A 24,106-nucleotide genomic window follows, 5' to 3' on the forward strand; every position below is an offset into this window, starting at 1 on the left:
GTATCACTTTTTTTAGATTCTACATCCACATTATCATATGCTATTTATCTTTGTTTCACTTTACTCACTTAGTAGATATAATTTAAATGAGCCAAGAAAATATAAACAAAAAATTGTTTTAGTTGTAAGCAACTTTGCTGCTTTTATGGCAAAGCTGCCTGTTGCCTGATGCATACAATTTATTTATTTATTTTTTTGATGCATACAATTTAACTTAGCCACTGTTGAGAAAGTTTTGTGTCATGGATTGAAAAGTAAACCAGTTTCAAGAGACTGCTCAGTAAAATTTTCAGTTCTGATGATTGGAATTCTACTTTTGGAGGATTTATCATATTTTGCAACAAAAATAAAGCCAAGTTAAATATTTTTCAATGGTGTTGTTGGGGATTAATAAGTAAAAATACTGCCCTTTGCCAAGAAACCATTTGGGTTTTTGCTTGCTTTTTTAGGAAGACAGCAATCTGTTTCTAATATTTATTTATTTTGGCTGTGCTGGGTCTTTGTTGCTGTGTGTGGACTTTCTCTAGTTGCCCAATGAGGGCTTCTCACTGCAGTTGCTTCTCTAGCTGTGGGGAGTGCACTCTAGGACACATGGGCTCAGCAGCTGCAGCTCTCCAGCTCTAGAGCGCAGGTTCAATAGAGGTGGCACACAGGCTTAGTTGTCCAGAGGCCTGTGGATTCTTCCGGAACCAGGGATCAAACCTATGTCTCCTGCATTGGCAGTCAGGCAGATTCCTATCCACTGAACCACCATGGAAGTCCAAAAAACTATTTGTTTTGATAGTACAGAATACTTTGAAACCTTCAGAGTTACATTTAGAATTTATTGACCTTAGGTGTTACCTCCAGGGAAGCAGAACCAGACACAATATAATGGGAACCAAAGTTCTGGGGTTGCATGTGGGGTGAGATTTGCTGATGCACATGGTGGAACCAAGACACCGAATGGAATTCCATCTAAGGTAGTATTTGAAAAGACTCAAATACAGCTTAAAAAAAAAAGTTTATAGAATAAATGAGGAGAATTTAACCTAAAAATGTTACAGTAGATGGTGTTATTAGTTCCAGATAGTTAGTAGCTACCCTTATCGGGTAATGACTGGGAAGGGGCATGCCAAGGTTTCTGGGAGCATGAGTGTTCTGTTTCTTGATCTGCGTGCTGGTTACATTGGCTGTGTCTATTTTGAAAATTCATAGCAGGGCATAATCGTTGGCATGTTAATTTCATTACAAAAATTAAGGAAAAAATTAGTAGATACATGAAGAAGATGCCAGATGCTCAGTTGAGTTTGGTAGATCAAAGCCAAAGAAAAAAATATCACATTGTGATGACCAAAGAGGTAAGCACTATAATGGAGACAAGTCACAGAAAGGGTGTGGAGACCTTTAAGGAGGAATAACACTTGTGCTAAATGAGGGTAACAATTCCACAGAGATATAACACAGCTGGTGGAGAAGAGACCATCATTTAAAAATGGAAGACAACTTCCTAACTTGAAGTTCATCTGACACGCATGTCCAAACCACATCTTGGTTAGAAGTGTTAGTGGAAGGAGGGTCTGGAGACCCTCCCTCCTGTGGGCCTCAGTTCTTGGTAAGGACGCAAGGAAGAATCTAAGGTCTTACCCTAGCAAGAAAGTTTACTAACTATAAGGAAAAAAAGAACGGGCGGCAAAGAGTCAGACAGGACTGAGCGACTGAGCCCACACAAACAAAGAAAGAGAGGACACCTCAAGAGAGAGGTAGGCCAGGCAAAGGGAGGCAAACGGCCCTGGGTCACCGAGGTTTTAAGGCAGGATCATTTGAATAATCTGGGGGGGAGGGGGGGAGGGGGGGAGTGTCGCTGATTGACAGCCTTGATTGACAGTTGCAGGTTATATACCAAGATGCTCTACCGTGCATGTCCTTCTCATGATTCAGTCTGTTACAATTAGATGCATGTATTCAGTATTCATAGAATATTTATAAGTAGTGAGTCCAATGGCCACCAAGCTTGCTTTAGTACAGAATGGTGTGAAGTGTGTGCATGTGCTGAGGAGGGAAGGTCCACCATTCTCCAGGTGGGTTTTTGTTTTGTTTTGTTTTGTTTTGTTTTACTTGCCCCTGACTTTTTTGATAACTGGTGGGAACATATTAGGGGCTGCTGCGGCTGCTGCTAAGTCTCTTCAGTCTTGTCCGACTCTGTGCGACCCCATAGACGGCAGCCCACCAGGCTCCTTTGTCCCTGGGACTCCCCAGGCAAGAATACTGGAGTGGGTTGCCATTTCCTTCTCCAATATTAGGGGCAGGGCTGGTAAATTGCTTGGTGGGATTCGGCGGCTATTAGGCCGCTTTTCGGGAGACGGCAATGGCAACCCACTCCAGTGCTCTTGCCTGGAAAATCCCATGACGGAGGAGCCTGGTAGGCTGCAGTCCATGGGGTCGCGAATAGTCGGACACGACTGAGCGACTTCAATTTCACTTTTCACTTTCCTGCATTGGAGAAGGAAATGGCAACCCACTCCAGTGTTCTTGCCTGGAGAATCCCAAGGACGGAGGAGCCTGGTGGGCTGCCGTCTATGGGGTCGCACAGAGTCGGACACGACCGAAGCGACTTAGCAGCAGCAGGCCGCTTCTCGGTTACTCTCAGCTAACTTCCTGGCTATCAGAAGCAGCAATGAAAAACACACCTATTTTAAACTACATAGAGAGTTTAAACCCTATGAGACTTTAAGGATGAAGCACTAATTTTAAAGCTCATGGAGAAAACGAAATCTCTTCAGAGGAAAAGCACCCATCAACGTGGTGTTTGATATCTTGTCTGCACCATGGGAAGCTGGAAATAAAATATAAGTGACCCACTGAATGAAAAGGGTTCAGCTGAAGAATCTGATGTCTGGACGATGTAGAATCCATCAGCCATGATGAAAAGTCATTATGCAAAATTTTAAGTTACCGTTTCACTTACATATCTCTGGGTACTTAAATGGAACAGTGAATTAAATAAAAGACCTCAAAATTGCAGAATCTGAAAATGATAAACAGATGCTGAGGAAATAGTTCGCCAAATTATATTTATTTAAAACAAATATAGTGTAGTACTCCGCAAAGGGCCTTGTTTCCTGAAGAAAAGTTATTGAAAATGAAGGAACACATTTCATTAAAATTCTCATAAGAGATTGGATTGAAGTATGATACACGCACAATAACATAAGTGGAGCTATTATTATGTATAAATATATGCAGACGTTGAAAAGCAAACACTGGCATTTAACTACGCAAAAGAGTAAAATTCCTATCCTTCTCAGCTCTCCTAACCTGCTGTCTTTCTAAAGCTCTGTCATACACCCTTATACTTTTCCTATACTATAAATATTCTCTATATGGCCTATGTTACTCATCAACATATGCCCAACCTCTAAAATAGTGCTGGGAAAAAGTAAACCATGCAATTATATGTTTAATGAATACATAAATGACTTTTCCCAGAGCAACAGTGTTGAATAGAAATTAACTCAATCACCATGTAATTTTAAATTTCTAAGCAGCCACATTTCAGAAAACAGCAAAACCAAGCAGATAAAGTTAGTTTCAATGACATATTTACAATACTTTTAATTTATACATAATAGTATATTTAACTAAGGAATCTATATGAAAATTATTAATTTCACATTTATGTACTCTTCTTCATTGGAAGATTTCAAATGCGAGGGTATTTCTAAGTTTCCACCTCAATGGGAATTATACTAACCCCAAATTAAGTGCTCAACAGTCCATGCTGGAGAGTGCTCTGTTGTGGAAAGATACAAGCATCAGATCATCTACTAAATGTTCTTTGAGAAAAGGTAATTGTCCCCCGTGAAAGGAAGGAAGTCATTTTGGAAATTTTATTTTTCATCAGCACAAAAGGGCACAGGGATGGGTAGCAGGAGGAAATTATCCCAGTAATTCTCTCCATTTCCGGTTTTTTCGTGGGTAAATAAAGCAAGTAGAAGGCCATAAAGTTGTTTAAGCAATAAAAGAAAACAAAGCAACCTACCAGCAAAAGAATAGTGTGGGTGGCTTTGATTTCAGGAGATGACTGGAGAGAGAGGCTGAGGCTGTGAATATGCTGGACTCTCTGGCGGTGTTTGTAGAGGAGGGTCACCATGTAGACGCTGGACCACATCATGAGGATCACAAAGAGGAGATCTCGAAGCACCATGGCATTCAAAAATGCCATTGAATAGTGGTGTTGCAACTGGTTGCTTTGACAGTATATGGTATAATACCCAAGACCAGCAGTTGTGAAATTGTTCCTTGCCCTTACAGTTTCAATGATGTGGATATAGATGAGCAAGTTGATGACCCAGAAGAAAAGGAAAGAGGGGTAAATGCACATCGAGAGTTTAGATCTAAGCCACGCCCACTTAGAGTTAAGAGGATTGATGGTGATAGCTTGGAACACACTCAGGAAAGCAGTAGTACAGATGGAAAGACCCCGGGTAACTCTATATATGTACAAAGTTGTCTTACAACCAACATCGTCCAGAAAATATCTTTCTCCAAAGGATGGCATGACGTCTGGTATCAACTTGAACAAGATAGTCAAAACATTGACCAAGGTCAGGTGTATGAATATGACATCAATGGGCTTTTTCAGGCAAGACTGAGTTAAGAAAGTGTCTATATATAGTATGAAGAGCACCAAGTTCCCCATGAGCCCAATACAAATCAGAGATATGAAGAAAAACCCCAAGATTGCATCACTTGAAAACATTATCTTCATATTGTTTTATATGTTTTCCTTCGATTCGCCAGGTTTCAAAGAAAGCAAAATCAATTATATTTTGAAATTATAAATAATAGAGCCTCTTAAAGAATATGGTATCTGATGGTTCAGCATAAGGAGAGGGAGTTCGTAGTTTCAACTCTTCCATGTTTCAGGCCAAGATGTGTCATTTCCAGGGATTAAATTCCAGGGTTTCTTAAAAGTCTGAGAGTACAGAATTAGGTTTGTAAAGAGAATAGGATTCAAATGACTATTTCAAATGTGGGGAGGGAGGAAGGAAGAAAGAATGACACTAGCAAAGAAGTAGCAAATTAATCCTACAAAGAAATAAATGGAATCAACACAAGCAAAAGCAGAAGTTAATTGATCACAAACTTCATATGGAAAGTAAAAACATATAGAAAAGTTAGATCCTTCAGAACAATCATAAAATCAACAAATCTATGGGGTACTGTAACATTTCCCTTAGGGAAAGCACAAATGATGTCAAGATTAAATTTTTCTAAAGAGAGTGCTGGAGAAGTTGTCAATATTAGAAAATAACACGATACTGTGATTATTGGAAATTTAAGAAATTTGTGGGCAACTTTCTAGAAGACCTAACTTACCAAACAAAGATACTGGAATAATAGAAAAGCATAAATATGCAATCCTTGTCATTATAAAATTGAACAGTAGCAAAAATTGTTCCAGACGAATTCTCAAACATCTCAGTGTTGAAGCATGCCAAACACATCAGATACAAATCGTACTGGTGAACCACTGCTAAGGGCAGAAGGGAGAACATGCCGTTAGTCACATTATGAGGTTGGCATAAGCTTGGTAGCAACACTGAACAAAGATAATGTGAAAACCACAGTTACAGAACTGTTTCAAGAACCAAAGGAAATACAGAGCTACACAAAATAACTGGAAAATTGTGTCCACCACGTGTAAAAAGAATCAAGCATTTGACCAAATAATTCTCTCAAACACGGATATTAAGTTTAACATCGGAAACCTTATCTGCATGATTATCCAGACTACTAAAGGCACAAGACATGTAGGATGGCTTTAATATATGCATCAGATCATGTAATAAAATGCAACCTATAGTGATGATAAAGATATTTAATTACATAGAAAGAAAAAGGTATATTTTTACCTTGATGATAATAGCTACAATGTCTACAGTGTCATAGTAAGTGTTCAATATTGAAAGCTTTTCCACTGAGATTGGCTGTAAGTAAAATTATCTGCTATCACCATTTCTATATTTCATGGTGATTTTATGACTCTTTCCTGGACTTTATACTAAAGAAAGTAAAATGTATAATAGTAGGAAAGAAAGTGACACTATCTAATCTTTGACAGATTATATAAACTTTAGGAAAACAATAAAATCATTGGCCTATTTATTAGACTCTTAAAGAGTGATTTTCAAGGTTACTGAAAGGAAGGGAGGGTAAGGATCATTTGGATTTCTATATGCCAATGTAAAAAGAAATTTAAAATACATCTGAAAAAATGATACCATTTAAATATAAAAATTTGTTCAATCTAGGAATACAATAACAACATGTAAAACCTCTTAAAAAACAATGCTATAATTAGTCTGTGAATAAAGCATTTTGAAAACAAGGTATGATAATTTGAGATTAAGTATATTATCTATGACAATACAGTAAAAAGTGAGATTAACGGGTGATTAAAAAAGAAATAAAATGCGTACTATATATTAAATAGCTAAACAACAAGGTTCTACTTCATAGTACAGGGACCTTCATTCAACATCTTATAATAAGTTGTAATGAAAAAGAACTTGATAAAGAATAAATATATATATGTGAATATATATATATACATATGTATAGCTGAGTCACTCTTCCATATAGCTGAAGCATGGTAAATCAACTACACTTCAATTAAAATTTTTAATTACAAAAAACAGAAAAGAAGTAAAGTGACACTGAATCAAATTATATCAAGTGTATATGAAAAGCAAATAAAGTGTAGAGAATAAAAAGAATGAAAACATAAGTAAGGTGAGGTATAGCCAATACATGGAATGTATGGAGTTTTTAAATCATTGTGAATAATAAACTGCAAAGTCAAAATACAGTGAAGAAATCTGATACAGTTTTTAAATGAAGCATAACTGAGACAATGAAATAAGAGTGGAAAGCGATGAGATACCCAGAAACAAGAGAATAAAGGAAAGTAAAAACAGCATATATGGAAGAAAAGAGAAAGCGGGACAATAAAGTAAGGAAGAAGGTGAAGTATAATTTCTGTCAAACAGAAAATTAACAGGAAATTAAATCTGAAACAAAAAGTAAGGAAGCTTCCGATGGGGGATGGGAATACTGGAAAGGTCTGCATACCGCGGTCTCTTTCTTGAGGCTGTGTTTTAGATCCTTAAGGAAAGCAGTCAGATTCCCCAAGAAGGTGGAAGCACCTTGGAAAGGCCGGGTCTGACCCGCAAAGACTGTATATCAGGGACCAGATGGCAGAGCGTGTCCTCCCAGCGGGCCCCCTTGTCGCCTGCTGTCTCTAGCACCTTGTCTGTTGGGGTCATCCTGATGCGCCCAGAGGGGCAGCAAATTGCTCTCCCACATGCAAAATGATTCTCCTGGTAAACTTATTAGGTTTACTGACAAGGGGGCAAAGGCACGATCTGGGGACGTACTTTTCCCAGGTTGATCTACATCATTAAGTAAACAAAAAAGTAAACTTCAGAATCTAGACAAGTGATCAAAGTTAGTTTCCACTCCGCTGATGGAAATTCCCCTAGGACCTGATAAAAGGTGACCTCCAGAGCAGCTCCTCAGAGGACACGTTCACTTTTCTTCCTGAGTCCATTGTGCGTGTTTCAGCTCCTTTACATTCTATAAAGGGCGAGCATAATGCAGCGCAGTGAGTTTTATCGTAATCCAACTAACACAGGCATCACTCAAGAGTATAACATACAGAGTGTGCTGTGGACTCCCTTTTTTCTTTCCTTTTTCCTTGGCCACCTCTCAGGGGATGCAGCATCTTAGTTCCCAATCAGGGATTAAACCCACGCCCCCTGCAGAAGGGCAGAGTCTTAACCATAGGACTGCCAAGGAGGTCTCTCTAGTGCTCATTTTAAAGCCGCAGAATAAGATTTAAATGTTTTTTTATTTACATCTTAAATAAAAAGTTGTACTGCTCAATATTTCATTCATAACACATGTAAGATGTTGTTGTTCAGTCGCTGAGTCGTGTCAGACTCTGCGACCCCATGGGCTGCAGCAGGGCCAGGCTTCCCTGTCCTTCACCGTCTCCTGGAGTTTGCTCAAACTCACGTCCATCACCGTGAGATGGTGATGCCATCCAACCATCTCATCCTCTGTCATCCCCTTCTCCTCCTGCGTTCAATCTTTCCCAGCATCGGAGTCTTTTCCCTTTCTTTGTATGTAAAATATAAAAATGGGAAAAGAATGCATACACACATACAACACAGCTTAACAGATAGAAAATTAGCAATAACTCTGAACATTTGAGTATGCTTCTATAAATCATCATAGTCTTCTCTTCCCCTCAGGGTTAACCATTGTGGGTATTTTTCCCCCCAGCTTAATTGAGGTATAATTGAAAAATAAAATTGTAATGTATTTAAAGTGTACAGTGTGATGGTTTGATAATCATATACATTGTGACCTGATTCCCACAATCAAGTTAATTAACACATTGATCACCGCACATAGCATATTTCTTTTTTTTTCCTTTATTTTTGGTGAGAACACAAGATCTACTCTTTCAGCAGATTCAAGTACACAATACAAAATTATCAACTACAGTCACCATTCCTTACTATAGATCCTCAGCTCTAGGTTTCATAATTTTATGTTTTGTTTATCATCCCTTTGCTTTTCCTTACAAATTTAAAACCTGCATGTGTTTTGTGAAAATACTATTCGGTTTCACTTTCTGTCAGTGGTCTTATTCTGGTAGCTCAGACGGTAAAGAATCTGCCTGCAATGCAGAAGACCAGGGTTTGATCCCTGGGTCGGGAAGATCCCCTGGAGGAGGAAATGGCAACCCACTCCAGTATTCTTGCCTGGAGAATTTCATGGACAGAGGAGCCCGGCAGGCTACAGTCCATGGGGTCACAAAGAGTCAGACACAATTGATTGACTAACACACACATTGTTATTGAACTTGGATTCTTTTTTAACCTCAAAGATATATTTGTGGAATTATAGAAGTTTAGATTGGTAGCTGAAGTTAATGTATTTTTCCCGTTGCTCCATATTCCAATTTATTACTATAGCATCATTTTTCATTCATTCTCAAGTTGATAGATATTGGCTCTTTTGACTTCTTTCTGTGGCCCAGAGTGCCACAATTTCTATGGGCCAAAACACACAATAGGTCTCTTACTCTGTCCTGGGACAGAGGTACTTTTGTTTGTTTTTTATAATTTATTAAAATGTGAGATGGGCTTCCCTTGTAGCTCAGTCAGTGAAGAATCTGCCTGCAGTGCAGGAGACCCGGGTTCGATCCCTGGGTTGGGAAGATCCTCTGGAGAAGGAAATGGCAACCCACTCCAGTATCCTTGCCTGGAAAATCTCATGGACAGAGGAACCTGCTGGGCTGCAGTCCATGGGGTTGCAGAGTCAGGCACGACTGAGCGGCTAACACTTACTTACTTACTTAACTAGCCATTACCACTGGGAGCACAGAATGCTATGCTGTCTTGGAACCAGGAGATTCACTGGGGGTGCCCTTGTTATCTCCATATTCAGTGATAGAGTTCTAACTAAAGTGTCTACGTTTCAGTTACTGAAAAAGAAAGGCCAAGACTTGAAAGCATACGCCAGCCAAGTCAGCACTTCTTTGAAAGAATGTAATAGTATTTGTTTATGCAGTATCTGTCATTTGCCATGATCTAATTACACTACCATCCCACCACGGGGAAGGCTGGGAAAAGTCAGTTTTCTCAGCCTGGGATGTTGCTAAAAACAATGGACTGCCTCCAAAATCTCAGAAGTCAAACAGTAAGGCAAAAGGAGAAAATGGATGTTGAATAAATAGCCAACAGGGAGAGTCTTGGTTTTCTGGAGGTTATTGAAGATCCAGTTATACATAGACATTGTGAGTGCTTCTGTGTAATAATGTGAGGTGCCATGGGCAACAAAAATGACTCATAAAATCATGTGCCAACGTCTCCAGATGGGATTTAGCAGCAAAAATATTGATAATCATTTCTTTCTTGCAAAGACACCCAAGGTGGGAACAAGGTATTGGAAACGCAACTCAAAAAGATCATCAGTGAATGGATGTAAGTGATATAACTGTGGAAGTATGAGTTCATGGCCCAGAGTGGGAAAGTCAATGGTTTCTGGTGAGGTCATTTCAGTATTTCAAAGTCTTATACTTATCGTTTGTCATTGCTTTGCCAAGCTTAAAGCTGATTACATCATGGCTTCTGCTTGACCACAGGATGACTGGAGTTTTCTAAGGTACAGCTTGCTTTTTTTTCTTTTTTTCCTTCTCTTTGTTCTTTTTTCTTTTAGAATCTTATTTCTGATTTATGCATCTCAAGTGCATCATCCACCATCACATCAGAGCCCTCCACCCCCAACCTCACAGCTCTTGTTCAGAGTCTCGTGGACATTTTTCTGTTGATCCAGAGTTTTAGGGGCTTCCCTGGTGGCTCAGAAGGTAAAGCGTCTGCCTGCAATGCGGGAGACCTGGGTTTGATTCCTGGGTTGGGAAGATCCCCTGGAGAAGGAAATGGCAATCCACTTCAGCACTCTTGCCTGGAAAATCCCATGGACAGAGGAGCCTGATAGGCTACAGTCCATGGGGTCACAAAGAGTCGGACACGACTGAGCTACTAGCTACTAGGCTTTGATTGCAAACCATAATACAAAATGAAGTAAGCAGATGTAAGCTTTTATATATAAAATGGATAGCAACAAAGTGCTACTGGATAGCACGAGAACTATATTCAATATCCTATGATAAACCAAAATGGCGAATATTTTTAAAAGAAAATATACATGTGTAACTGAATCACTTTGCTGTACAACAGAAATTAACACAGCATTGTAAATCAACTATACATCAATAGAAAATTGACAAAATGACCCTAGAAGATCATTTCCAAAACATAAACATTAGACATATTTCTCTGTAACTTAGAGCCACTTGCACTTAAAATAAGAAACATCTTAATGGGATCAGTTGCCCAGTAATATGTGACCTCATATCTTGAATGGCACCCCTTTTCACATCCAGAACCGTGAAGATTTTCTTTCTGTATTATTTCAACAAGGATACCTTTTGTTCATTTTTTAAAACCAATTTTGTCCCCACTACTTTGAGAAACACTCTTTCCCCTCTTAGAAATAATTGATGTTTCTTTGGTACCATGAAAATATGTGTCTTTAAGAGCACTGGTCAGATTTTTGGCTGCTATTATTATTTAATTATGAACTCCTCAGGTCAGGAAGAGCCCCCTGGAGAAGGAAATGACAACCCACTCCAGTATTCTTGCCTGGGAAATCCCATGGACAAAGGAGCCAGGTGAGCTACAGTCCGTGGGGTCACAAAGAGTTAGACACCACTTAGCAACTAAACAACATACATAATAGTCCAGTTCTGCGAACCCTGCCTCCCATGTAATGAACATTAAGCTAAAATACCTTTCTTTAGCTCACAGGAAACCTCCTGACCAAGCCCGTGAAACAGGCTGCAGGAAGGAAGAAATTAACACATCCAAGATCCAGGATTTCAACCCCTTCACTTCTAGTATAAGAGAAACCTGAATTCTAACTCAGAGAAGATGGTTCTTTGGAACACTAGTCTACCATCTTCTTGGTCTGCTGGATTTCTGAATAAAGTCACTGTTTCTTGCCCTAACATCTCACCTCTCGATTTATTGACTTGTACAGTGCGTAGGACAGGCTTGGATGAGGTAACATGATGTCAAGGTAACCTGATTTGTGTTCAGTTCAGTTCACTCGCTCAGTTGTGTCCGACTCTTTGCAACCCCATGAATCACAGCACACCAGGCCTCCCTGTCCATCACCAGCTCCTGGAGTTCACTCTTCTCATGTCCATCGAGTCAGTGATGCCATCCAGCCATCTCATCCTCTATTGTCCCCTTCTCCTCCTGCCCCCAATCCCTCCCAGCATCAGAGTCTTTTCCAATGAGTCAACTCTTCGAATGAGGTGGCCAAAGTACTGGAGTTTCAGCTTTAGCATCATTCCTTCCAAAGAAATCCCAGGGCTGATCTCTTTCAGAATGGACTACCAAAAGTTATGCTTCAATGGACACACACTTGTAGCAATTAAGGCAGACGACTGAAAACCAAATCATTTAAAAGGAAGCATAGATCACTTGACCAAACTAAAGAAAGGACCCAGGAATGGCTAGCTACATTCTTTATGTTGATTTTCCAAACACTGAAAGTTGAGGAGGAGAACTGAAAATATCACTGCTCTTAACATCTCCCTTGCTAATTGGTATGCATGGTTCACTTAAGGATTCAATAACAAAACAGGACCCATTTCTAAAATGCTACTTTCAGACTCACAGCTGCCAACCCACAGACTGTGTGCAAAGGTCCTGTTTCTCTCCACCTCCTCACCCATCCTTCTTATCACTTGACCTTTTGATAATAACCATCCTCAGAGGTGTGAGATGATAGCTCATTGTGGCTTTGATTGGCATTCTCCTGATGGTTGGTGATGTTGGGCACCTTTTCCTATTCCTGTGGCATGTGTGTGTCTTCTTTGGAAAGATGTCTGTTGAGGTCCTCTGCCCATTTTTTAATTGGGTTATTTGTTTATTTGTAAGATGACTTATGAGCAGGTATGTACAAGCCAGTCATAATATGCCACATCAACACACAAGTCAAGCAGTTAGGCTTCCTGCCAACCAACAACAAATTCACAGATGCTGAAGAAAAGTGAGGAGTAACTTACATTGCGAAGAATGTTCAACTTTTGACTCCTGAATTAGGCATGATTTGTGCTGCCCAAGATGCGGAAGAAGAGATGGAGATGGAAGAGAAAATGTTGGCGATTGGAGGGGTAACTGCTTAAATATGTGGTCCTGTCTGCCATGGGTATGCACGCGTGCATGTGTGTGTGTGTGTGTGTGTGTGTGTGTGTGGTGCTGGGTATAGAATTCAGAGTTTTATCTTGACTTGCTTCTATGGCAAAAATCAAAGCACAAGACTTATGACAGCTCATCACAGTAAGTGGTGACAGAGTGCGTTTCAACGCTAAGCCATTAACCCACAATCCGTCTTCGTACACACGATGAAGTGAAGGATGATGCTTGATTTCCTGATTCTTGTTGGCCCAATGTTGTTGTCATTTAGTTGCTAAGTCATGTACGACTCTTTATGACCCCATGGACTGCAGCACACCAGGCTTCCCTGTCCTTCACCATCTCCCAGAGCTTGCTCAAACTCACGTCCATCGACTCAGTGAAGTCACTCAACCATCTCTTCCTCTGTCTCCCTCTTCGCATCCTGTCTTCAGTCTTTCCCAGCATCAGGATCTTTTCCAATGAGTCGGCTTTTTGCAGCAGTATTGGCCAAAGTATTGGAGCTTCAGCTTCAGCATCAGTCCTTCCAATGAACATTCAGAGTTGATTTCCTTTAGGATGGACTGGTTGGATCTCCTTGCAGTCCAAGGGACTCTCAAGAGTCTTCTCCAGCACCACAAAACAATGGTGCAATACTAATTGAGGGGAGGGGGGAGAAGGAATCTTTTGAGAAATCACGTAGGATGTACCCAGAACAGTACCAACCAAGAACAAGACTTTGGGACTTACACTCACTGGCTTGCATCCCCCCTTGATCAAGGACTAACAAGAGTTTAATTCCTTTCCACTGCCAGGTCTCTATGGATAAATGGCCACATGGGCTCCTGCAGGCAAGAGCCTTTCTCATATTAAAATTCTGTCCATACATTGAATACACACACACAACTTGTAAATTATTTTTGTTCCACTGCAATTACAGCAAAACGCTTGGGGCCTCCAAATGCCTGCAGATTTATGGCATGAAAATCTCTGTTTAAAAAGCTGCTTTCTCACTTTTGGGTCATGGGCCGTGAAAAACAGGCTCAGATTGAATATTCACGCATCTTTATCTTTGAAAAGGATGTTGTATACTTATGGTCAGGCATGCTAAGTTGCTCCAGTTGTGTCCCAACTCTGCAGTCCTATGGATGGTAGCCTGACAGGCTCCTCTGTTCATGGATTTCTCCCAGCAATACTGTAGTGGGTTGCCATGCCCTTCTCCATTACTTATGGCCAATTCACCCTTTTCTTGAATGATTAAAGCAGATATACACTGTATGTCTAATAGGCCATAAACAGGATGATCTATAGATCTAATAGACCATAAACAGGATTAGTGTGCAATTCAAACTAAATCACCTCTAAGTGCAAGGCAAATGTGAAGAAAATGAAAGTGAGCTGGGCAGTTAGCCAAAGAAAAGGGAAATTTATTAGAGGGAAAAGAGAGGGTGACTGGCCCTTGAGGAGAACCAGCCTCCTCCCTTTCTGATGGGGTCTTTCTTATACCCTGCAAATGAAAAATTCTCTGCAGGGATGGTTAATTTTTAGCCTGTAGCTGAGTCCTGCGGTCACATTGCCAGAGGTCTGCAATCTGGTGGTCCCAAAGCCTTGAGCAGGTAGGTGTCAGCAGGTCAATTTGGTCAGTCTCAAGGGTCACTGTGATTTTATTCTTTGTTTGCGAGGTCAGCATCATGAGCCATTTCTACCATGAGCTCCCACGGAGGCCTTATCATTCCAGCCTTTTTGATTTAGGATAAGGGCCGAAGGTCAGTCTTCCCTAACTGCTTCCTGCAGGACAGAGGCATTGTGGGGGGCAGGAAGAAATGAGAAAAGCCTGGAATGTGGATCAAGGGGATTTGTGTGGGGTCGAAGTTTTTGATAATTTGAGCGAGATAGAAGTAGCTCATGGATAGTTCGGTTGGTGAAGGCTTGTAAGTGGTCCGGAAGAAATTTTGCAAAAGACGCATTAAAAATGGGCCAAAAGTTAGAATGGGGGTAAGTAGAATGAGAAGACCTAGGAAAGGTGGGATCCAGGGCATCCAATTCCAACTCCTCCGTCAGTTTTCCCATGACTTACTGAGACGTGGACGTGTTCTCAAGGCCTTGTTTGTCATGGTTCTTGCTGCTTCCTTTCAACACCCAATTTGTTGGTGTAGAAGCGGCAGACTTCCTCCAAAAACAGACATAGGCCTCCTGTTTCTGCTGTGAGGAGGTCTAACCCTCTTCTGTTTGGAGGACCCTGTATACCAGGGGATCTAACTGGTTTGGGGTAGTGATAAGGCTAGTAGCTATTTCTTCTAGGCTGTCAGTGAGGTCTTTAGAAAGGCTTTGGTAGTAATTTAAACAGGTTGTGAGTCCTGCAGTCCCTGTCCCAATCCTTTCTGTTTCCAGCGGCTATTCCTAAACTGATCAATAGAGGAATAAATTGAATTGCCCATCTGGGTCGCTTATGAGTTAGTGGGATAGGGAGGGTCTGATTGTTAGGAGCAATAGAAATATCTGGGGCAGATATAGCAGGGTGCATGTTCCTGTCCATTAGTGGGAAGACATAAATAGGTGCTGGTTCCACATAAGAAAAATATTCCAGGAGTAAGAAGACAACAGCTGAAATCGATAGCAAATAGGAGTCTTTCTGGGAACTCCTTAGGAGTCTCTGAGACAGGCAGTGAATTTGGCCAGTGTAGGCCCTACAAGCGGAGAAGGCAATGGCACCCCACTCTAGTACTCTTGCCTGGAAAATCCCATGGATGGAGGAGCCTGGTAGGCTGCAGTCCATGGGGTCGCTGAGAGTCGGACACGACTGATCGACTTCGCTATCACTTTTCACTTTCATGCATTGGAGAAGGAAATGGCAACCCACTCCAGTGTTCTTCCCTAGAGAATCCCAGGGATGGGGGAGCCTGGTGGCTGCCGTCTATGGGGTCACACACAGTCGGACACGACTGAAGTAACTTAGCATAGCATAGCATAGGCCCTACAAGAGGAGTATTTACACCATAGGCAGAAGGGAGCCTCCCTGAGAAAGTAAGAGAATGTCCTGCAGTTCCTGAGACATGATAGATCTGCCTGAAGGGAAGAAGAGATGCAAAGTGTGATTACAGAGGTGCGATGGTACAGTTCTTAGTTGGGGGGTAAGAATTGTTTATAGAGTTTTGTCTGAAAACAGAAAGGAGCTTGTTGTAGACAAATGTCAGAGGTGGTGGGTGTTAAGGAGCAATAACCAGGTTAGATCAGAAGATGGGCTTGGATAGTAATAGAGGCTTTGAATTTTGAGAGAAGGTCTTTCCCAGGAATAGGCGTGGGGCATTTTGGGAGTATGAGAAAAGAATGGGAAAATGGGGTATCTTGAAGTGTGCAAGGTAGGGGCTCAGTTATTCATGGCATAGATATTAAACCATCAAACCCATAACAGAAACCTGGGACATCTTGGTTTTTCCAGAGTCGGCAGGCATAGCAGAATAAGTGGCCCCTGAGTCAAAGAGAAAAGAGATCGGCTTACCTGCCACTGGGCTCCTTAGAGGAGATGAGGGTCAGAGCCTGGAGCCCTGGGCACCTTCAGTCTTCAGCGACTGAAGGAGGAAGAGGCTGGGCAGAGCTAGGTTGGAGGACTCCTGCCAGGGACCAGGAGGGGATGTCTGGATCCCGAAAGGGGGATTTGGGCAGTCGACCTTCCAATGTCCCTTTTTCCCACAGCTGGGACACAGACCTGGAAGGCGCCTTGGCTTTAGGCACAAGTGGGCCCAGTGGCCTTCTTTTGCCACATTTGAAGCAAGGCCGGGTGGCTTCCTGTCTTTGTTGGTTGATGGAGGTTTGGGCCAGGTAGGGCAGTGGCTAAAAGGTGGCATTTGGCCTGATCTCATTGCGTCTTCTCTAGCTTTGCCTGTTTTTCCTGGTTATTGAAAATCTTAAAGGCTAAATTTAAAAGGTCTCACTGAGGGGTCTGAATGGCTTCTGCCTTGTTTCATTTCTTTCGGATGTCTGGGGACGACTGGGAGATAAAATGGGTGTTAAGGACAATGGTGTTCTGTTGAAGCGGGGTCTATCTTGTATATTTTTGTAGGGCTTCTGTTAACCTAGCTAGAAATTGTTCCCCAGTTTTCGTCTAAGTCCTTGAGTTATCAGCTGCTAAGTCACTTCAGTCGTGTCTGACTCTGTGTGACCCCATAGACAGCAGCCCACCGGGCTCTCCCGTCCCTGGGATTCTCTAGGCAAGAACACTGGAGTGGGTTGCCATTTCCTTCTCCAATGCATGAAAGTGGAAAGTGAAAGTGAAGCCACTCAGTCGTGTCCGACTCTTTGCGACCCCATGGACTGCAGCCCATCAAGCTCCTCCATCCATGGGATTTTCCAGGCAAGAGTACTGGAGTGGGGTGCCAGTTATCAGCTGGGGCTTATCAAAGTTGACGGCTTTATGCCCTGCCTTTTGAAGGCCCACAATGAAACAAGTAACCATATGATTACAGGCTGCTCATCCAGGTCCCCCTTCCTGATGATCCCAGTTGGGATCATCTCAGGGGACAGCCACGGCCCCTACGGGCTTACTGTCATCTGTCCTGTGTACCTCATCAGCGTGAGCGGGAGAGGCTGCCCATCCTGGTTCCTTCTCTTCCGGGAGAAGAGTGGAGGAAAGGATGATGTAAATATCATGCCAGGTTAAGTTGTAAGACTGAGTAGGATACTTGAATTCTTTTAAAATAATTACCCGGGTCTGAAGAGAAGGAGCCAAGCAGCTTTTCGATTTGAAATAGATCGTCGAGGGAGAATGGGACGCGAACCCGAACAATGCCTTCTGCTCCAGCTGCTTCCCGTGAAGGGAGGAGTGGAGCGGGGGAAGGAGCGGGGTCCTCTGCGAAGTCTCCCGTTTCAAAGTTGTTCGGGACCCGGTATGGGGAGGATCTAGAGAGATCGGGGTAAAGCCCTGGGTCCGTAGGGGTAGAGGGTGGGGCTGAGAGAGCTTGCCTCGCACCGACTGGGGAGGGGGGCTGGGAGCCGCGGCGGTGGCCTGCGCTTGAGAAGGAGGGAGGGAGCAGGGGGCGTTAGGTTGGAGGTTGTGAAACGATCTGGAGCGGCTGCAAGGGGATTGGGAGCGCTAGGGAGCGGGCTGTGGTCAGAAGGGTCAAAGGAAGAAGAAAAGTCTGAACAGGGATCGGCAGACCTTGTATTAGGAGGATGTGGCCCAGAGTGGGCTAAGAGTATTTGAGAAGCAGAACAGGATTCACAGCGGGAGGGTCGAGAGCGAAGAGCGAAGAAGCCTGGACTGGAGGGATTTCTAACCACTTGCCCTTGCGGCGGCAGAAGTTATGGAAGTCCGGTAGAATATTATAATCGGGAGTTCCATTTTCTGGTCATTGGGACCTGTTATCAAGTCTGCATTGCGGCCAGACAGCGCTAGAAGAGTAAGTCTTTTTGGTCTTATCTCCCCTTGGAGCCCAAGGCTTTTAGGTTTCGGAGAAGCCATCCTAGAGGAGTAGATTTTGCAGTCTGGGATTGAGAATTTCCCGTTGCAGCCGAACAGAAAGGGTACAAGGGCGCGGGAAAGCCAGGAGAAAGGTCGAGAGAAAAGGCGTTCCCTGTTCTCAGGACTTTCTCAAAGAGTAATATAATAGTTGGCTTGAAAATGGGCATCCCCTATTTCAAAGTCAGACGGCACAAGGCGGAGAGGCCGAGGGCTGTGGAGATCCTCCCGCCTAGAGGATGGGATTTCACTCATCCTTGTAACTCATGGATGAAACGTGGGCCGGTGTGGGTGTGTGGACGTCAGTCCAGCAAGGCACGTGGAGAGTCCCGGTCCAGGGCTCCTCTCAGTTTCTCCGCAAGGTCCAAAGGAGGGGATCACCTCAGGTGGGCTGGGAGCCCACCCAGTTGAGGTGGATCTTTCCTCCCGGGCTGACACCCGAATGCAAGGCAAGTGCAGAGAAAAAGAGAGCGAGCCGGGCAGTCAGGCAAGAAAAGGGACATTTATTAAAGGGAAATGAGAGGGTGACTGGCCCTTAAGGAGAACCTGCGTCCTCCCTTTCTGACGGGGTCCTTCTTATACCCCGCCAATGAAATATTATTTGAAGGGATGGTTAATTTTTAGCCCGTAGCTGAGTCCTGTGGTCACATAGCAGGAGGTCTGGAATCTGATGGTCTCGTAGCCTTGAGCAGGTAGGCGCCAGCGAGAAAACAGAATGTCATTTGGACAATGTGGTCAGTCAAGGGTCACTGGGATTTTATTCTGTTTCCGAGGTCAACATCTTGACCATTTCAACCAGGAGTCCCCACAGAGACCCTATCAATAAGCCAAAATGACTTCCCCATACTGAAGGAGGAAAGGAGCGGGTTGCCCTGACTAAACTGACTCTGTTTTAAAGGGAAGGAAACTCCATCTTGCACTCTCCGTGAACTTTGAACTACATATCTGGTAACCATGGAGATAACATACCAACACCTAGCAAGCCTCCCCAACGGATAAGCACCAGACAAGGCTGACCTCATACCTAGACTCCCCAGAGCCAAAAGAACACCATAATCCTCGTAATCAATCACTTTCTGTAGTTCTAATAATGCCCATTGATGTGGGCTACACTGCATGACTAGATGACCTTTAGAAGATGAATCATGACTACAACCTGTTTGTATCTCTTTCTAACATTTTCCAGAGCAGACTTGAGAAATCTGGGGATGTGGGCTTGGGCATGTACACTTCAGGTATAAAAGGCTGTTGTCACAAAGATCAGTCGGGGTCCTTGGCTAAGGAGGAAACTCTGTCTGGGACCCGCCGGTGTAATAAACTGCACTCCACTATCCACGCTGTCGTTCTGAGTGAGTTTTGCTTCTGGGGGCGTTTGGCTATGACATTTGGTGCCTTGGCCGGGAAGCTCCTCACTGTAAGGAGACAAGTCCCGTTTGGGGCTACTCCGAGGCTTCACGACTCGCATCTTCTAGAGGGGGGAAGGCGCCTCACCCTTCTGGAAAGATTCCATTTCTTGATGCCCGGATTTTTAACATTAGTGGGTAGTGGACGGCAGCAGGGGTGTTGAGCACTCAGGGAAGGAGGTTCCCACCGTCCTGATCAACCCCATGGGAGGGAATAGGGGACACACACTGACGGTGAATGTCACAAAAGAGGTGGTGTCTGCGCCGTCTTGGGGTAAATTATTACCAGGCGATTGAGAGAGGGCTTTGGGAGAAGAAACTTGGTCTTTGTGTGCTCGTATTCTGCCCTCCCCGAGGAGGTGTCCCATCTGCTGTGGAATTCTTTTTTTTTTTTTTCATTTCATTGAAAATGTTTTATTGACCTTTTGGATAGAAACGGGAATTTATTTGCCAGGAAGGATGATCCCATCATACTTCTGCTGGAACCAGCGCATGGCCTCCTCTTTGCTGATTCTGTGTTTGGCCCCAATGCAGCCTGTCCTGCGCTTCTTGTCTGCGATGCTGAAACCTGGCCTACCCAGCACCACGTAGAAGTCCAGGCCGTAGATACCGATGCTCGGGTCATACTTGATCCCCAGGTCGATGTTCTTGGATCCCAAAGTCAAAGTTTCCAGTATCTGAGAAGTTATTTTTTCTTAACTCGTACTCTCGCACCTTTAGACCTTTCTCCAGGATTTCTTCCGCCTTGGCCCCACGGACGGTGCAGTGGACGGCGATCTTTTCGTTTCTCCTGATGCCGAAGGACCTGACAGTGTATCTAGCTTTGGAGAACACTGGGGTCTGGCCCGTGAGCTGCTCCAGCACCTTGGCTGCCCGGGTCAGCCTGTCTCCGCTCTCCCCAACGCAGATGTTGAGGCAGAGCTTGCGGATGCGAAGTTCCCGCATGGGGTTCTCCTTCTCACCTTGATCCTGCGCCATGACGGGAAACAGGAAGAGCTGCTGTGGAATTCTTGATCCCCTCAGGGTTATCAGGCTAGAAGGACACAAGTGAATACGAATTGGCCTTTCCAGAGATGGCCTGGGACATGGGATACTTAACCCATCTGTGTTTTCATCCGCACCCGATCAAGCCCACCAAGGCAGAACCGACTTCCAAAATCAGAGGAGAAACAGTCTTGGACCACGTGGTGTTCTGGTTCGGCCGTGCCGGCCGGCAGGTGAAGATACGCCTATCCCCCTTCTCCCTCTGGGATCTGGCAGGTAAGGCTCTTCTCACCCCAATTAAGAAGGAGGCAGAATGGCAATTTAAATGTTTCATTGAGTGGAAATAGAACGAAAAGGGAAGAGAGAAGAATATCCCAGGAGGTAAGCAAAATGGGAGGAAGTGAATCTGAGGCAACTGTAGTGGAGTGCATGATTAAGAATTTTAAGAAGTGATTTGGAGGAGATTACGGGGTGAAGATGACGCCTAACCTGCTCCGTGTACTCTGTGAGGTTGAATGGCGCTCTCTGGGAGTTGGATGGCCACCAGAGGGCCCCATGGACTTAAATAGAGTAAAAGCAGTCTATGCAGTGGTCCCAGGAGAGCCAGGACACTCAGATCAATATCTCTATATTGATTCATGGTTATGGCTGGCTCAAGATCCTCCCCCTTGGGCAAGATTCTATATTCAGAAATGGAAAGGAAAAATATTCAAGGCACAATAATTGACTGATGACAAAAAGGAAATTCTACAGGATTCCGACAGGGACGATCTGCCCCCTTTCCCCCCATGCTGGATGACACGCCTGCCACCCAATGCTCCACCGGGACCGGGGGCCATCTGAATGCCCGATCCAGCAGCCGCTGCTCTCCTACCTGCCCCCCGGGAGGTCGTAGAGACGCCACCTCATCAGGCTCAGATCCCAGCGGTAGGAACCTCTGGTCAAAGTCCACAGGATTCAGCCCCAGCCGAACTTCCTAAATTGTACCTGCCTCTCCCAGTGAGTACTGACAGAAAGAGGAAAGGACACCCAGGAATTAGACAGGCTGCGCTCCGCCAGTGAGCTGGGGAAAAGGGCCCCACTACCAATGTCCCTCAGCTACAACAGCCCCCGGTTCAGGCCTCACGTAGCCTACTATTACCAACCGTTTTCCTCTATGGACATACTAAATTGGCAAAAACACAGTCCACCGTACTTGGAAGAGCCACAGGGCATGATCAGGCTGATGGAGATTATTTTTCGAACCTACCGTTCTAGGTGGGATAACATAATCCAGCTGCTAGTCTCCCTCTTCAGCACTGAAGAAAAACACAGGGTCCACACTGAGGCTAGAAAATGGCTCCAAGAAATGGCCCCCGAGGGTACCTTGAACTCACAGCGGTGGGCAGAGTTAGCCACCCCTGATGGAAGGCCCGACTGGGACTATAACACAGAGGAAGAAAGGGCCCACCTTGAGAAATATCGGGCGTCTATTTTACAAGGTCTCAAGAGGGGGGCCCCGCAAGCCTATGAACATGGCAAAACCTACCGAAGTAGTCCAAAAGGAAACTGAAACACCTACTGAGCTTTACAAAATATTGCGAGACCTGTAGACTTTATACACCAGTAGATCCGGAGGCAGCTGGGCCTCAAATTGTGATAAATACAGGCTTTGTATCTCAAGCCTACCCTGATATCAGATGCAAGCTCCAAAAGGTAGACGGAGTATTAGCCAAGACCAGCTCACAAATAATTGAGATTGCTGGTAAGGTGTTCTGAAACAGAGACGTGGAGGCAGAAAAAGGAGGCTGAGAAAAAATAACGGAAGGAAGATAACAAGACAACAGATCAGAGGATCGAGGGAAGGCCCCTCCCTGGGCCTTCCCCAAAACCTCCACCCCCTCTAAATCGGGGTCAGTCTCCCAGCAAGCCTCCTACAAGGAAGCCCAGGACCACCCTGCAACCAAATCAAGGCACCGGATGATGGGGCTTTGGCCATTGGAAAAATGAATGCCCCCAGAATAGTGGGGCGGGGGCAGTAGGGGGAAGAACTGGCATCAGCTGTTATAGGGCTGGCCAGACTAGAGACTGAAAAGGGGTACCGGGGCTCAAAGACAAAAGGTCCCCGAGAGCCCATGGTAAAACTAAAAGTTGGGGACCAAATGATTGACTTTGTGGTGGGTACAGGAGCAGAAATGTCAGCGGTGACCAAACTGGTGGCACTCCTCTCAGAGAAGGCCACTGCTATAGGAGGAATAACTGGGGAAAAGCTGATCAGACCATTCCATCTACCCCGGAAATGCCAGATGGGGGACTGGCCTGGAAGTGACTCATGAATTCCTGTATATTCCTGAATGCCTGTTGAGAAGAGATTTGTCTAAATTGGGGGCACAAGTGACCCTTTACCCCCAAGAAAGACCCACCTAGGGCTCGACCACTTATTTACTCTCCTTCTCGGTAACCCCTCAAGATGAATGGAGGTGGCATGACCCTCCAGAAGGGAAGCCAGATGGGTTAAATGATCAAGAGAGAGAGCCGATCCAACAATTCCCTGAGGTTTGGGCAGAAGATAACCTTCCCCCAACCCCTGGACTCACCAAGCAGCAAGCTCCAGTGATAATAGAACTCAAACCCGGTGCTATACCAGTCAGAAAACATCAGTACCCGCTACTACTGGAGGCCTGAGTTGGCATCTTGTGACATAGAAATAGGCTACGGCAGGCGGGCATCCGGATTGAAGTCCAGTCAGCCTGGAACACACCGATCAGCCAGTTAAGAAGGAAGGGGGACAGGACTACAGGCCTGTGCAGGACCTCAGATTAGTCAACCAAGCAGCCGTAACTCCACCCCCACAGTTCCTAACCCCTACACCTTGCCAGCCTCCTCCCACCGAGTGCTAAGATCTATACTTTCCTAGATTTGAAGGACGCATTTTGTTTTGTATCCACATTGCTTTGGTTCAGTTCAGTTCAGTTGCTCAGTCGTATCCGACTCTTTGTGACCCTATGAACCGCAGCACGCCAGGCCTCCCTGTCCATCACCAACTCCGGAGTTCACTCAAACTCATGTCCATTGAGTCGGTGGTGCCATCCAACCATCTCACCCTCTGTCGTTCCCTTCTCCTCCTGCCCCCAATCTTTCCCAGCATCAGAGTCTTTTCCAGTGAGTCAGCTCTTCGCATCAGGTGGCCAAAGGATTGGAGTTTCAGCTTCAACATCAGTCCTTCCAATGAATACCCAGGACTGATCTCCTTTAGGATGGACTGGTTGGATCTCCTTGCAGTCCAAGGGACTCTCCAGAGTCTTCTCCAACACCACAGTTCAAAAGCATCAATTCTTCTGCACTCAGCTTTCTTTATAGTCCAACTCTCACATCCATAACATGACTACTGGAAAAATACATGACTATTGCTCCAGTATCTCAACCCATTTTTGCTTTTGAATGGGAAGATCCAGCAGGGGGCACTAAACAACAGCTCACTT

The 24,106-nt window shown here is 44.2% G+C and overlaps 1 protein-coding gene and 1 pseudogene across 2 annotated transcripts; both read right to left on the minus strand.

The window, feature by feature from the left end:
- Nucleotides 1-3,799: 3,799 nt before the first annotated feature.
- On the minus strand, nt 3,800-4,771 carry BOSTAUV1R404 (vomeronasal 1 receptor bosTauV1R404). Its single transcript, XM_002695192.3, has one exon. The coding sequence runs from the start codon at nt 4,748-4,750 to the stop codon at nt 3,800-3,802; it is 951 nt and encodes a 316-aa protein (XP_002695238.3). The 5' UTR covers nt 4,751-4,771.
- A 15,269-nt stretch (nt 4,772-20,040) lies between these two features.
- LOC112442347 (large ribosomal subunit protein uL5-like) lies at nt 20,041-20,663 on the minus strand (annotated as a pseudogene). Its single transcript, XR_009491446.1, has one exon. The product of XR_009491446.1 is annotated as a large ribosomal subunit protein uL5-like (transcript).
- Nucleotides 20,664-24,106: the final 3,443 nt, after the last annotated feature.

This window comes from Bos taurus, chromosome 18 (genome assembly GCF_002263795.3).
Source record: "Bos taurus isolate L1 Dominette 01449 registration number 42190680 breed Hereford chromosome 18, ARS-UCD2.0, whole genome shotgun sequence".
Lineage (NCBI taxonomy): Eukaryota > Metazoa > Chordata > Mammalia > Artiodactyla > Bovidae > Bos > Bos taurus.